The sequence below is a fragment of the Phaseolus vulgaris genome, chromosome 11 (genome assembly GCF_051622355.1).
Source record: "Phaseolus vulgaris cultivar YP4 chromosome 11, ASM5162235v1, whole genome shotgun sequence".
Classification (NCBI taxonomy): domain Eukaryota; kingdom Viridiplantae; phylum Streptophyta; class Magnoliopsida; order Fabales; family Fabaceae; genus Phaseolus; species Phaseolus vulgaris.
Genome location: NC_143508.1, coordinates 49,969,718 through 49,984,629, shown reverse-complemented (window position 1 = coordinate 49,984,629; position 14,912 = coordinate 49,969,718). Strand labels below are relative to the sequence as shown.

Here is a 14,912-nt window from a genome sequence, read left to right as displayed (position 1 = left end):
TTATGGTTAGGGTTAGGGCAATGCATAAATTCCAGTCAATAGTACTATTTCAGGCGAGATACATGTAGTTTACATTTGATTACTAACACGAGAAAAGGATTTGGACATGTCACAACATGAGATAAATTCATTCATGTGCATTTTAGCTCGTCCAGGCTATTCAATTTCATAGAAAAAAGTGAATGTACCAATAAAGATGTTTACAATCGAGACAAATTGTTTGTTTTATAAGTAGAGCAATGTATTCGCTTGAAGGATGTATTGAATTCGACTACTTTTCTGTGAAGATAACAAATGAAATAAGTACACAATTCTCACTAATTAAAGTGTGTGTGTTTTTGTGTGTGTATGTAAATATATATATTGCAATTTATTTCAAGTAACATGTCAGTAAATAGTATATGTACATAACTTGTAAATCAGTGAAAAAGAATATCAGAGCCAAAACTAGAAGAGTATAAATGATCCATGGAATGATCTATCCTCCACACTGAGGACTTGATGTTGAAAGGACTTAAAATTCTAAAGATGGTACAATGTAAAAAATTAAAAAATAAATGTCTACACTAGCATGACTATGAAAGTGACAGGAAATTGATGAAATTGAAAAGGGAAAATGAATTCTTCTTTCTAGGTAATTTACCACTACCTCATCCCACGTGATTGCCTAAAAGCATTGCCAGGTATAAAAGCTGAAAAAAGCATACACACCACAATTGCTTTGTTTCCTCCATTTTATCTCCAACTACCAACCATGTTCATATAATTACAGCAAAAACTGTTGTCTGAGGGTAGGAAGTATGCTGACCTTTTAAAGATGATGCAACTTCAGAGACAGGAGGCAAAAGAACTAGAAAGTCAGATATTAAATACTAGCAGCATATTTTGAAAAGAATTCCAGTTTGGATTGGTCAGACATATTCTAGAATCTAGAACAAACATAATGACTACTGGTACCAGCCAAATTGGTCATCTTAATCGTGACAATCTTTTCCGTTTCCGATTCTTCTTATGCACAACAACACTTTTTGTGTTACTGCTACCATGAGGAAGAGCCAAAATTGACGATGGTTTGCCAATGTAGGTTCTGCTTTTCTTAGAAACCCATTTCAGAGGCATATTGTTAACTACAGTGCCAATATCGGCAGAATTATTCAGTTCAACTAGTTTCTGGATTTGATCTAGCATCTGATGGGTGCAAGCCAATGACAGATCCAATGCAAATGAATCATCCACTGGTTTTCTCCATAAATCCATCAAAACCTCTTCAAAAGACCGGAAAGACATGGAAGGTTGATAACCTTTAAGATTTTCACAGATCATGTTTACTTTGACGACATGCTTGCAAAGGTTACCTTGCATTGACCAAGAACAATCACAGAATGCAAATTCAGATCCCGGATTCCACACTAGATGAAGTAAGCTACTATCTTTCTGACTCACAACCTTGGCAAAGAGGTGGTCTCTATCATCCAAGGTAACAGCATAGTCTGGAATTTGAAGTGCTCGATGCCATGATGTGGAAAGAATATATTTTTCCTTCACATTCTGGAAAGAATCACTTTCGTCAGCATAGCGATCAAGCCAGTAGCTTGAATGCAACTCAGTAGTCAACCTGTGAACTAACCAATCTACTCTTTGCAGGGCTCCAAGATGTGAGTCATCAAAAAGTTTGGCTTTCAGTTTAACATGATAGGCTTCTAATGCTCCAGAAGCTTCCTGGCTGCCTAGTTGAAAATTTCTCATTGTTGAAAGCCACATTTCTGCAGAACAGAGCAGAAGGATAAGTGGAAAGCAAGTTAATTTATCAATGACTAACTAAGCCCATAACTTCTGAGGTGAAATATAAGGAACATTTCATTCACAATGTCTGGCTTTCAAACATACTTGTGAATATGTCATCACTCAACCAGATATTTTATGTGCATGCAAGGGAAAAAAGGAGAAAGATCTAACCAAGCTTGGGCAACCAGGAAGTTTTGAAGTATTCCATGAAAGCAGTTTGGTCTACAAAATCCAACATGAATTGTTCCAAGGCAAGTGCTGTATTAATGCCTCCCCAAATACTGTACACTATTGTACCAAGACGCTTAAAAATCTCCCGCTGAACCTCAATACTACTGCATTTCTTAACAATATTCCTAAGCCATGATCTACGGACACGCCATAGTGAAAATAGGACAGGACAGCAAAATATATCTCTGCAAAATCAATTAATAGAAGTATGAAATTTAATCACCACAGCTGAATATTAAACCAAACTCATTTCTAAAGCAATAAATCTTGCCTCAAAAGATCAATTTCAGCTGCAGCATCATCAATTAAAAATCCACTGACTTTCCATCCAGGCTCAACACTACGAGCTCGATCAATTAAAGCTTTCAGCCACTTGGACACATCAGGCTTTGCAAAGCTACGTGTAATGACCCATGCAACAGGAAGTGCATGTTGTCTTGAATCAAAAACAAGTAGCGTGAACAAGGGATACTGCCAATATGAAAAGATAACTAAGTTAGGTCGATTGAAAATATATTGCAAGGAGAGAAAGAAAACTGCATTTGTTTTAGATCTAGCATAACTTAGTGATGATTGGAAAAACAAAATTACTTTCAGTCTCTTCACGCCAAAAGTAGAGTCTGCGGCAATAACACTCCGATGACCAAAGCGAATCATTTGTTGCAGCTGCCATTCTGTTTGGATCCCCAAGATGAAAGCGTCAGACTCTGAAGTATCCTGATGAAAAAATACAGACTTTCTATTGCGTTCAATCCACATGCGGATGCTAGCTTGATCATCTAGATCCAGCTCATGGGTAGACCTTTTGATAATCATCCCTAGCTTGTGTACATACTGAGAAGCAAGGCTACTGACTTTTGCATCCGAACCGCAATATCGTTGAATTCCTTCAATGTGTTTCTCCAAGATATTCTCTTCTGGGATGCCCAGATATATCATGGACATAGTTTGCTGCTGAATTTCATTGCATATATAAGGAATCTTTTTGGCACCAGGACCAATGGCATCTCTATCAAGTGGTCCATGGCAGATGAAACCAGACTTGTTAATATGACGCCTCTCATTGTATATAATAAGTGCAAGGGATGGACGGGCATAAAGACGTTTGACAACAAAATGACAAGTACAACCTCGCATCGATTGAGGTCTAGCAGCACGATTTCGGGTGTTAAGTCGATACCTTCGACTTGGTAATATACCTCCTCCCTCCCCATAATTTTCTGGGCCAAACGAGCACCAGTACCTTCACAAAGATCAGAGTTCAACTACACAACATAAGTATTGGAATCCTAATTGGTTTATCATTTCTTTAAGTTTTAAATTATTCATTTGCTAGTCAGCTACTGCTTCCAAAACTCAGATAGCAAAAAAAAAGAAACTATTTGAACTTATGAGCAAATTTAAAACAAGGAACCTAACAAGAACCAAATTTCCTACAAGGGAAGTATTTCACACCTCCAAGTTCCTGTGTTCTATCAAAACAGAACAAGCTAGAAAACGCTAAACATGTATCATAAAAGCCAAAAGAGGAAAAAACTGTCAAAAAGCTTGATCATAGTCATTTTGAATGACATTATAGGCATGGCAGAAACTTACAGCCTGTATTCGAGATACTCATCATCCTTGTACTCCTTCAAGCTTCCAATAGTCCGTTTCCTTCCTCTCTCGATATGAAACCGAGTGGGGCACTCCACATTCGAGCATTCACCAATTATAAAAGCATCAACTCTATCATAGGGAATGAGGGCAACCACATCATGGTGCTCAGAAGTGCCAAACTTGGTCCAAGTCAAGTCAGCAGCACCAAACTCCTCCTCAGATGGGTCTTGCAAGGGAATTTTCCCCACTGATTCAACTATTGCCATATCCACAATGACACAAAAAACAAAAAATCTTCCTTTCTATACACACAGAACAATCTACAAGTCTCTCCGGAAACAATCACAGGTTCAAAATAGTAAAATGTTCAAGCACGAACAGGACACCCTGAAACAACATCAGGAAAAGACCCTTTTGAGATAACAGTTAAAAACTTGATTTTGATAAATTATCTGAGTTATAATCAATAAAAGCTAATCAATTCAATCAAAGGAAAGAGCAAAACAAAGAAAAAAGGTGAAGGCAAGCTGTGCAGTGCCAATTGAAGGGTACACCTACCCTTTGGGTTCAATAATCAGGAGAAGAAGAAGATTGAGTGTTGCACTGTAAGAGAATAGTGGCGCAAACTTAAAAAAGAGGAATTTGGAGAAGCAAAAGCTTGGTGTTCCGTTGGGTTTGCGATGAAATGGGTCGGGTGAGAAGTGATGAATGTGTACAAGAGGATACACAAAACGACACCGTACTGGCGATTTTTATTTTCCCCTATTGCTACTTCGTTGAGAAAAAAAGAGGATTTTTATAGCCCATAGTTAGGTCAGGCTATTCCACTAGTGCAAGTTCACGGCGTGCTAAATTTATAATTTAATTTTAATATTTTTAATTTTATATGAGTATGTATTAATAAAACATGTATATAATTTTTTTAATAATAATGTAAATTCAAATATTTTATATTTATATATTATGTTTTATTTTGATTTATAAAAGTGTGTATCAATATTGTTTTAATGAATTTTGATGTATACAATGAGACATTAATATTAAATGGAACACTTCTTACTAATTTAACTATATATATACACCAAAAATTTCACTTTTTATATGATTTAGACTATCTATTGGGATTATCTGATTTGGAAATGTTTAAGGGATGTTTGTGTTGGAAATTATCTTAAAGGGTGGGCAAAGGGGTTGATGTTGATGGAATATGAGCATTTAAGGTTAGGCTTATGAGGTGGGATGGTGGTGGAAGGATTAACTAGACACTCTAGCCATGATAAATAGTTTAGTTGGTGTGGGTGATGAAATGAGAGGTAACTCAAGAGTAATGTTAGGTTGCACAAATTGTTGAAAAGGTGTTTGACTTTGCTCACACTCATCATAATATGTCTCATAAGATTATTGACAATATACCTCATAAACCTGATATGGCTCATAAGGATGCAAAAGCTGTGTAAAGTAGGACTCACTATGATGAAAATGATGCTTATAAAAATATGAAAGTTTTTGCAAATATGAATCACAATGCATCTCATAGTTGTATCATGATGAGACAAAAAATAATTTCCAAATGAAAGATGGTTTGGTATAGTAGCTAAATCCATATTAATTTCATGATCAAAATTAAGATTTAAAGGTGAAAAATAATTAGTGGATCATCTATTTTGAAATATGTTTTTTTTATAATAATGTGATCATTGAGAAAATTTAAAAACTATACAATCAAAATGAGAAAAAATAGAGTTAGATATGTAGACAAAATAAAAATAAAAAGTATGTAGATAAAGAAGAAAATTGATAACCAAATTCAAATTGGATTCCTTGGTAAGGACGCCAAAATTATTAGTTGTCGTTTAATAGTCAAATTAAAATGATTTCAGTGAAAACTGTGTAACACAGTGCTAGACCCTCTAACACTAAAGAGATGATAGTATAATTGTGTTCAGATGACATCAAGTCGCATATCAACGAATCCAATAGTGAATCAGCCCATTAGTGTTCAAAAGTTATCTCCAAGCAAAATGTTAGAAATAACATTAAAGATAAAAGAGGGATTAGGAATGTTATGTAGAAAATTAAGAGACGATTATAAAATAGTAAAGAAAACAGATTAACTCTCAAGTTCATTAAGTAGTAAATTCTTCAATGATTATCTTAAGATTTTTACTCTTTCAATTCTCACACAAATGTCAAACTTAACCAAACAAACATTAATCAAATTTAACATCTTGTAAGCAAAATAAGCGTCTACTAACATATTCAATATCTCACTCATCTCCAAGCGTTTACTTGTGAGATATTTATCTATTACTCCTTGAACTAAGAGTACAAGAGATTGATTAGAATTAAGCGAACTAACCAAGAATAATTAAATAAGAAAACTGAATTCTGAACAAGGGTTCAAAAACAATTCCTTAACAAGAAATATAATTAAAAAAATCAGACCTTCTAACACAAATTGCTATAGAGAATTTTAAGAACAAAACTTTATTGAACAAAAACCTCGGAATTCATTGCGAAATCACAAGAGAATCGATTCAAATGAGTTTATCCTTCCATGCAGAAGAAAAATGAAGATTACAAAGAAGAAAACAAAGAAAACCCTAATGTTATTCAGAGAAACAACTTGGATTTTTGTTTTATTCGACCCATTCGTAGTGGTAAATGCTTCGTCTAGTCAGATGCTCCTATCGCACTGTCTACCATGTGTAACTACTAGACCGCCTAGTTAGACGGTTTACTTTGGCTAAAAACACAAAATTAGCAGAAATAGTGGTTAAGCCAAAATAAAGCCAATTATATGCATATTAGTTAAAGCAATGGATTTTTTCATTATTATAATCCAAGAATCTATGATTAAACCTATTGAGTATAAATAAAATTATGCCTATCGCATATGGATGTAACAATTAAAGGGATCACATAATGGTTTCCTTTGTTTCTCTTTTAACAATCGCAAAATCCAAATGAAATATGTTGTGGTTTTCGTCTTGACCAATTCCAGTCAACAAAGTTCCATGATATCATCAGCTAAAAAACTCTAAATACCACACATAATGTCTAAATACCACACATAATTCAAACTATAACAAAATACTGAATTATAATATACAAAAAATATCTTAGTCATTTGTGACAAAAAAAAATTCAATTGTGTGTGTAGAATTTATTTTTCAATTGTGTCCGTATGAATAAAATTATGTTATTCATAAATCAAATCCTGCAAACTTTTTGTATTGATAATTGAAATTATGCTATTTTCCTTTACAATATATAAAAAAGGGTCTAGTAATAAGGTGTATTATATGAAGATAATGGTTACACTAAAACTCTGGGTATTTTATTGCCCATTGGATAGGATATGGAATAGAAAACCGTTTTATTACAACATATTGTCTTTCTATTGGAGGACATGTTATATTTTAAAAATTGAAAAAGAAAATATAGTGCATGAATGATGTTGATGTATTGGAAGCACATTTTTATAAAATGGTAGGCACACGTTACCATTTAGGTAATGTAATGTAAAATTTCCGCATGGTAAAGAATGTGAAAGAAAAGAAACTTTATAAAGTGACTGACAAGGATGTGAGTCCGCCGAGCTAAGTAACTAGAGCTTGTAACCCAAGTGGGGGCATGAAGGTGATCGGACAATTCTTTGACTCCCTGGTTGGAGTTATGGCTGCTGTAAGGTTGCTTGCCCATTCCAAGTTGACAATTGAGTGTTGGAGGGACTTTTTGCGAAGGCATAGGTGTCATCACTTAAAGACAATGGGGCACTGCGTGAGGCTGGTTTCACAGAGCAACGATAACCACTACCTCCCAACAGTGGAGGGATAACAAGTTGCTGCAACCACACTCTACGATGACCTGGTCAGCCTCACTTGCTTGGACCTTCACCTTTTTAACATACACAACCATTGCACGCTCCTTTTTAATCACATCCCTATTAGAGAAAAGAGCTTAACGTGTTACACTAAATGACCATATCTATTTCTAACAAGATAAATTTTAATATTAAAAAGGCCTAGTAATAAGGTGTATTTTATGAGGATAAAGGTGACACTAAAACTTTGGGTATTTTATTGCCCATTGGGTAGGATACGGAATCGAAAAACATTTTCTTACAAAATATTGTCTTTTTATTGGAGGAGATATTATATTTTAAAAATTGAAAAAGAAAATATAGTGTATGAATGATGTTGGTGTAATGGAAGCACATTTTTGTACAATGGTTGGTACACGTTACCGTTTAGGTAATGTAATGTAAAAGTCCCACATGGTAAAGCATGTGAAAGAAAAGAAACTTTATAAAGTGACCGACAAGGTTGTGAGTTCGCCGAGCTAAGTAACTTGAGCTTGTAACCCAAGTGGGGGCATGAAGGTGATGGGACAGTTCTTTGACTCCCTGGTTGGAGTTGTGGCTGCTAGAAGTTGGCTTGCCCATTCCGAGTCGAGAGTTGAGTGTTGGAGGGACTTGTGCGAAGGCATAGGTGTCATCACTCTTAGACAAGAGGGCACTGCGTGAGGCTGGTTTCACAGAGCAGCGATTACCTCTACCTCCCAACAGCGGAGGGATAACAAGCTGCTGCAACCACGCTCCACGATGACCTGGTCAGTCGGAGTTGCTTGGACCTTCACCTTTTTTACATACACAACCATTGCACGCTCCTTTTTAATCACATCCCTATTAGAGAAAAGAGTTTAACGTGTTACACTAAATGACCATATCCATTTGTAACAAGATAAATTTTAATATTAAAAAGGCCTAGTAATAAGGTGTATTTTATGAGGATAAAGGTGGCAAAAAAACTTTGGGTATTTTATTGCCCATTGGGTAGGATACGGAATCGAAAAACATTTTATTACAAAATATTGTCTTTTTATTGGAGGAGATATTATATTTTAAAAATTGAAAAAGAAAATATAGTGTATGAATGATGTTGGTGTAATGGAAGCACATTTTTGTACAATGGTTGGTACACGTTACCGTTTAGGTAATGTAATGTAAAAGTCCCACATGGTAAAGCATGTGAAAGAAAAGAAACTTTATAAAGTGACCGACAAGGTTGTGAGTTCGCCGAGCTAAGTAACTTGAGCTTGTAACCCAAGTAGGGGCATGAAGGTGATGGGACAGTTCTTTGACTCCCTGGTTGGAGTTGTGGCTGCTAGAAGTTGGCTTGCCCATTCCGAGTCGAGAGTTGAGTGTTGGAGGGACTTGTGCGAAGGCATAGGTGTCATCACTCTTAGACAGGAGGGCACTGCGTGAGGCTGGTTTCACAGAGCAGCGATTACCTCTACCTCCCAACAGCGGAGGGATAACAAGCTGCTGCAACCACGCTCCACGATGACCTGGTCAGTCGGAGTTGCTTGGACCTTCACCTTTTTTACATACACAACCATTGCACGCTCCTTTTTAATCACATCCCTATTAGAGAAAAGAGCTTAACGTGTTACACTAAATGACCATATCCATTTCTAACAAGATAAATTTTAATATTAAAAAGGCCTAGTAATAAAGTGTATTTTATGAGGATAAAGGTGGCAATAAAACTTTGGGTATTTTATTGCCCATTGGGTAGGATACGGAATCGAAAAACATTTTATTACAAAATATTGTCTTTTTATTGGAGGAGATATTATATTTTAAAAATTGAAAAAGAAAATATAGTGTATGAATGATGTTGGTGTAATGGAAGCACATTTTTGTACAATGGTTGGTACACGTTACCGTTTAGGTAATGTAATGTAAAAGTCCCACATGGTAAAGCATGTGAGAGAAAAGAAACTTTATAAAGTGACCGACAAGGTTGTGAGTTCGCCGAGCTAAGTAACTTGAGCTTGTAACCCAAGTGGGGGCATGAAGGTGATGGGACAGTTCTTTGACTCCCTGGTTGGAGTTGTGGCTGCTAGATGTTGGCTTGCCCATTCCGAGTCGAGAGTTGAGTGTTGGAGGGACTTGTGCGAAGGCATAGGTGTCATCGCTCTTAGACAGGAGGGCACTGCGTGAGGCTGGTTTCACAGAGCAGCGATTACCTCTACCTCCCAACAGCGGAGGGATAACAAGCTGCTGCAACAACGCTCCACGATGACCTGGTCAGTCGGAGTTGCTTGGACCTTCACCTTTTTTACATACACAACCATTGCACGCTCCTTTTTAATCACATCCCTATTAGAGAAAAGAGTTTAACGTGTTACACTAAATGACCATATCCATTTCTAACAAGATAAATTTTAATATTAAAAAGGCCTAGTAATAAGGTGTATTTTATGAGGATAAAGGTGGCAATAAAACTTTGGGTATTTTATTGCTCATTGGGTAGGATACGGAATCGAAAAACATTTTATTACAAAATATTGTCTTTTTATTGGAGGAGATATTATATTTTAAAAATTGAAAAAGAAAATATAGTGTATGAATGATGTTGGTGTAATGGAAGCACATTTTTGTACAATGGTTGGTACACGTTACCGTTTAGGTAATGTAATGTAAAAGTCCCACATGGTAAAGCATGTGAGAGAAAAGAAACTTTATAAAGTGACCGACAAGGTTGTGAGTTCGCCGAGCTAAGTAACTTGAGCTTGTAACCCAAGTGGGGGCATGAAGGTGATCGGACAGTTCTTTGACTCCCTGGTTGGAGTTATGGCTGCTGTAAGGTTGTTTGCCCAATCCAAGTTGACAATTGAGTGTTTGAGGGACTTTTTGCGAAGGCATTGGTGTCATCACTTAAAGACAATGGGGCACTGCGTGAGGCTGGTTTCACAGAGCAACGATTACCACTACCTCCCAACAGCGGAGGGATAACAAGTTGCTGCAACCACACTCCACGATGACCTGGTCAGTCGGAGTTGCTTTGACCTTCACCTTTTTAACATACACAACCATTGCACGCTCCTTTTTAATCACATCCCTATTAGAGAAAAGAGCTTAACGTGTTACACTAAATGACCATATCCATTTGTAACAAGATAAATTTTAATATTAAAAAGGCCTAGTAATAAGGTGTATTTTATGAGGATAAAGGTGGCAATAAAACTTTGGGTATTTTATTGTCCATTGGGAAGGATACGGAATCGAAAAACATTTTATTACAAAATATTGTCTTTTTATTGGAGTAGATATTATATTTTAAAAATTGAAAAAGAAAATATAGTGTATGAATGATGTTGGTGTAATGGAAGCACATTTTTGTACAATGGTTGGTACACGTTACCGTTTAGGTAATGTAATGTAAAAGTCCCACATGGTAAAACATGTGAAAGAAAAGAAACTTTATAAAGTGACCGACAAGGTTGTGAGTTCGCCGAGCTAAGTAACTTGAGCTTGTAACCCAAGTGTGGGCATGAAGGTGATGGGACAGTTCTTTGACTCCCTGGTTGGAGTTGTGGGTGCTAGAAGTTGGCTTGCCCATTCCGAGTCGAGAGTTGAGTGTTGGAGGGACTTGTGCGAAGGCATAGGTGTCATCACTCTTAGATAGGAGGGCACTGCGTGAGGCTGGTTTCACAGAGCAGCGATTACCTCTACCTCCCAACAGCGGAGGGATAACAAGCTACTGCAACCACGCTCCACGATGACCTGGTCAGTCGGAGTTGCTTGGACCTTCACCTTTTTTACATACATAACCATTGCACGCTCCTTTTTAATCACATCCCTATTAGAGAAAAGAGTTTAACGTGTTACACTAAATGACTATATCCATTTCTAACAAGATAAATTTTAATATTAAAAAGGCCTAGTAATAAGGTGTATTTTATGAGGATAAAGGTGGCAATAAAACTTTGGGTATTTTATTGCCATTGGGTAGGATACGGAATCGAAAAACATTTTATTACAAAATATTGTCTTTTTATTGGAGGAGATATTATATTTTAAAAATTGAAAAAGAAAATATAGTGTATGAATGATGTTGGTGTAATGGAAGCACATTTTTGTACAATGGTTGGTACACGTTACCGTTTAGGTAATGTAATGTAAAAGTCCCACATGGTAAAGCATGTGAAAGAAAAGAAACTTTATAAAGTGACCGACAAGGTTGTGAGTTCGCCGAGCTAAGTAACTTGAGCTTGTAACCCAAGTGGGGGCATGAAGGTGATGGGACAGTTCTTTGACTCCCTGGTTGGAGTTGTGGCTGCTAAAAGTTGGCTTGCCCATTCCGAGTCGAGAGTTGAGTGTTGGAGGGACTTGTGCGAAGGCATAGGTGTCATCACTCTTAGACAAGAGGGCACTGCGTGAGGCTGGTTTCACAGAGCAGCGATTACCTCTACCTCCCAACAGCGGAGGGATAACAAGCTGCTGCAACCACGCTCCACGATGACCTGGTCAGTCGGAGTTGCTTGGACCTGCACCTTTTTAACATACACAACCATTGCACGTTCCTTTTTAATCACATCCCTATTAGAGAAAAGAGCTTAACGTGTTACACTAAATGACCATATCCATTTCTAACAAGATAAATTTTAATATTAAAAAGGCCTAGTCATAAGGTGTATTTTATGAGGATAAAGGTGGCAATAAAACTTTGGGTATTTTATTGCCCATTGGGAAGGATACGGAATCGAAAAACATTTTATTACAAAATATTGTCTTTTTATTGTTGGAGATATTATATTTTAAAAATTGAAAAAGAAAATATAGTGTATGAATGATGTTGGTGTAATGGAAGCACATTTTTGTACAATGGTTGGTACACGTTACCGTTTAGGTAATGTAATGTAAAAGTCCCACATGGTAAAGCATGTGAAAGAAAAGAAACTTTATAAAGTGACCGACAAGGTTGTGAATTCGCCGAGCTAAGTAACTTGAGCTTGTAACCCAAGTGGGGGCATGAAGGTGATGGGACAGTTCTTTGACTCCCTGGTTGGAGTTGTGGCTGCTAAAAGTTGGCTTGCCCATTCCGAGTCGAGAGTTGAGTGTTGGAGGGACTTGTGCGAAGGCATAGGTGTCATCACTCTTAGACAAGAGGGCACTGCGTGAGGCTGGTTTCACAGAGCAGCGATTACCTCTACCTCCCAACAGCGGAGGGATAACAAGCTGCTGTAACCACGCTCCACGATGACCTGGTCAGTCGGAGTTGCTTGGACCTTCACCTTTTTAACATACACAACCATTGCACGCTCCTTTTTAATCACATCCCTATTAGAGAAAAGAGCTTAACGTGTTACACTAAATGACCATATCCATTTCTAACAAGATAAATTTTAATATTAAAAAGGCCTAGTAATAAGGTGTGTTTTATGAGGATAAAGGTGGCAATTAAACTTTAGGTATTTTATTGCCCATTGGGAAGGATACGGAATCGAAAAACATTTTATTACAAAATATTGTCTTTTTATTGGAGGAGATATTATATTTTAAAAATTGAAAAAGAAAATATAGTGTATGAATGATGTTGGTGTAATGGAAGCACATTTTTGTACAATGGTTGGTACACGTTACGATTTAGGTAATGTAATGTAAAAGTCCCACATGGTAAAGCATGTGAAAGAAAAGAAACTTTATAAAGTGACCGACAAGGTTGTGAGTTCGCCGAGCTAAGTAACTTGAGCTTGTAACCCAAGTGGGGTCATGAAGGTGATGGGACAGTTCTTTGACTCCCTGGTTGGAGTTGTGGCTGCTAGAAGTTGGCTTGCCCATTCCGAGTCGAGAGTTGAGTGTTGGAGGGACTTGTGCGAAGGCTTAGGTGTCATCACTCTTAGACAAGAGGGCACGGCGTGAGGCTGGTTTCACAGAGCAGCGATTACCTCTACCTCCCAACAACAGAGGGATAACAAGTTGCTGCAACCACACTCCATGATGACCTGGTCAGTCGCAGTTGCTTGGACCTTCCCCTTTTTTACATACACAACCATTGCATGCTCCTTTTTAATCACATCCCTATTAGAGAAAAGAGTTTAACGTGTTACTCTAAATGACCATTTCCATTTCTAACAAGATAAATTTCAATATTAAAAAGGTCTAGTAATAAGGTGTATTTTAAGAAGATAAAGGTGACACTAAATTACCATATGTTATTCAATTGTGTCCGTGTGAATAAAATTATGTTATTCATTTATCAAATTCTGCAAGCTTTTTGTATTGATAATTGAAACGTTGTTAAATATTAAAGGTGATACTAAAACTCTATGTATTTTATTACTCATGGAGTAGTAATATGAATGGACAAACGCGATATTGTCTTTTTATTGGAGGATCTATTATTTTTTCAAAAATTAAAAATAAATAATGAAGGTATCTAACAGAAGAATCTCAAGAAAATATTATTTTATAAATTAAAAAAAGTATAAAGGGAAAAAATGTTATAAGCATTATAAATTTTGACGAAAAAGTATTTTAGTGTCAGAAGTGGGATGTGCTACTTTGTGTGTATGTGTAACTTTATATTTTTATGAAATCAATTAAGTTGAGTATACTAGGATTAGTTTTATTAAAAAAAATAAAGAATATATATATATATATATATCAATAGAATTCAAAATTCATTCGCACGAAATTGGGATACGTGGGTTATATGTATTGAGTAATAATGTGTCTATATATAATAAGAGAAAATCTAGGAAATAATTTTCCCTAAAAACACCTCACACCATAGAGAAAACATATACTTTTGAAATTTATTTATTCCTAGAACAAGGTTAAGAAAAGGCAAAATTTCTATTATTGACAAATTTTGACCTTGCCTTTATAAGCAAAGATATTTGAAACACTTTTGATAATTTATGACATTACTTGGCCATGTGGTTTAGTAGTCAAATAGAAACTGAAAGTGTGAAGAAAGGTTGGATGATGGAGGGAACCAACATACAATGGTCAATGCTTTTCTTCCTAAAATTTCCAAGTAATATAAATAGCGAATGGAAGACTTCTCCGAATTACTTGGATGTGAGTTTAGAGTGGAAGAGGGAGGAGAATGTTGGTCTTTTTTTATTTTTTATTTATTTATAAAAAGCTTTCATGTTAGGCATCACTATGCTACTTGACATCTCAGATAGACTTACACCTCATATAACAACAATCATTTGCCATCACATGAAAAAAGTATTAGTAAAAAAACGGAAAAAAAAGAAATACAAAAAGGTGGGGGACTAGACTAAAACTCATATGTTAACAAAAAGCGATACATAGGTAAACTATACCACCTATTAATAAATAATTCTAAGAACAGATTAGATGGAAGCCTAAATGTTGGTCTTTCTTTGCTCAAAAGAGTTATTTGTGTAGCTATTGAAGACCATTAGTACTGAAAAATATTTAAATAGGAACAAATTTTAGAGACAAAAAATAGTTATACTTATCAAAT

The 14,912-nt window shown here is 36.1% G+C and overlaps 1 protein-coding gene and 9 non-coding genes across 11 annotated transcripts; 9 read left to right on the top strand and 1 right to left on the bottom strand.

Annotated features, from left to right (window-relative positions):
• Window positions 1–335: 335 nt before the first annotated feature.
• Window positions 336–4,393, bottom strand: LOC137821951 (SWIM zinc finger family protein). Of its 2 annotated transcripts, XM_068626775.2 has the most exons (6): window positions 4,174–4,393; window positions 3,613–4,002; window positions 2,608–3,259; window positions 2,288–2,487; window positions 1,957–2,201; window positions 336–1,763 (listed from the first exon to the last, which is right to left on the bottom strand). In XM_068626775.2, the coding sequence occupies exons 2-6, from the start codon at window positions 3,879–3,881 to the stop codon at window positions 970–972; spliced, it is 2,160 nt and encodes a 719-aa protein (XP_068482876.2). In that variant the 5' UTR covers window positions 3,882–4,002; window positions 4,174–4,393; the 3' UTR covers window positions 336–969. The 2 variants fall into 2 exon arrangements, with proteins under 2 accessions (XP_068482876.2, XP_090153615.1); XM_090297489.1 differs by having other exon boundaries at window positions 2,288–3,259; window positions 4,174–4,384.
• A 2,818-nt stretch (window positions 4,394–7,211) lies between these two features.
• On the top strand, window positions 7,212–7,519 carry LOC150023348 (signal recognition particle RNA). Its single transcript, XR_016518031.1, has one exon.
• A 434-nt stretch (window positions 7,520–7,953) lies between these two features.
• Window positions 7,954–8,260, top strand: LOC150023347 (signal recognition particle RNA). The gene has a single exon (XR_016518012.1).
• A 434-nt stretch (window positions 8,261–8,694) lies between these two features.
• On the top strand, window positions 8,695–9,001 carry LOC150023346 (signal recognition particle RNA). The gene has a single exon (XR_016518021.1).
• A 434-nt stretch (window positions 9,002–9,435) lies between these two features.
• On the top strand, window positions 9,436–9,742 carry LOC150023345 (signal recognition particle RNA). Its single transcript, XR_016518013.1, has one exon.
• A 434-nt stretch (window positions 9,743–10,176) lies between these two features.
• LOC150023344 (signal recognition particle RNA) lies at window positions 10,177–10,484 on the top strand. The gene has a single exon (XR_016518032.1).
• A 434-nt stretch (window positions 10,485–10,918) lies between these two features.
• LOC150023343 (signal recognition particle RNA) lies at window positions 10,919–11,225 on the top strand. Its single transcript, XR_016518022.1, has one exon.
• A 433-nt stretch (window positions 11,226–11,658) lies between these two features.
• On the top strand, window positions 11,659–11,965 carry LOC150023342 (signal recognition particle RNA). Its single transcript, XR_016518018.1, has one exon.
• Window positions 11,966–12,399: 434 nt separating this feature from the next.
• On the top strand, window positions 12,400–12,706 carry LOC150023341 (signal recognition particle RNA). The gene has a single exon (XR_016518014.1).
• A 434-nt stretch (window positions 12,707–13,140) lies between these two features.
• On the top strand, window positions 13,141–13,447 carry LOC150023340 (signal recognition particle RNA). The gene has a single exon (XR_016518025.1).
• Window positions 13,448–14,912: the final 1,465 nt, after the last annotated feature.

Excerpts from the sequence above, each read along its gene's own strand:
- LOC137821951 (XM_090297489.1), bottom strand. The coding sequence starts at position 3,881 with ATGGCAATAGTTGAATCAGTGGGGAAAATTCCCTTGCAAGACCCATCT. Across the intron at positions 3,260-3,612 it reads GAGTATCTCGAATACAGGCT|GTACTGGTGCTCGTTTGGCC; the intron begins GTAAGTTTCTGC and ends ATCTTTGTGAAG. Across the intron at positions 2,202-2,287 it reads GCTGAAATTGATCTTTTGAG|AGATATATTTTGCTGTCCTG; the intron begins GCAAGATTTATT and ends TTGATTTTGCAG.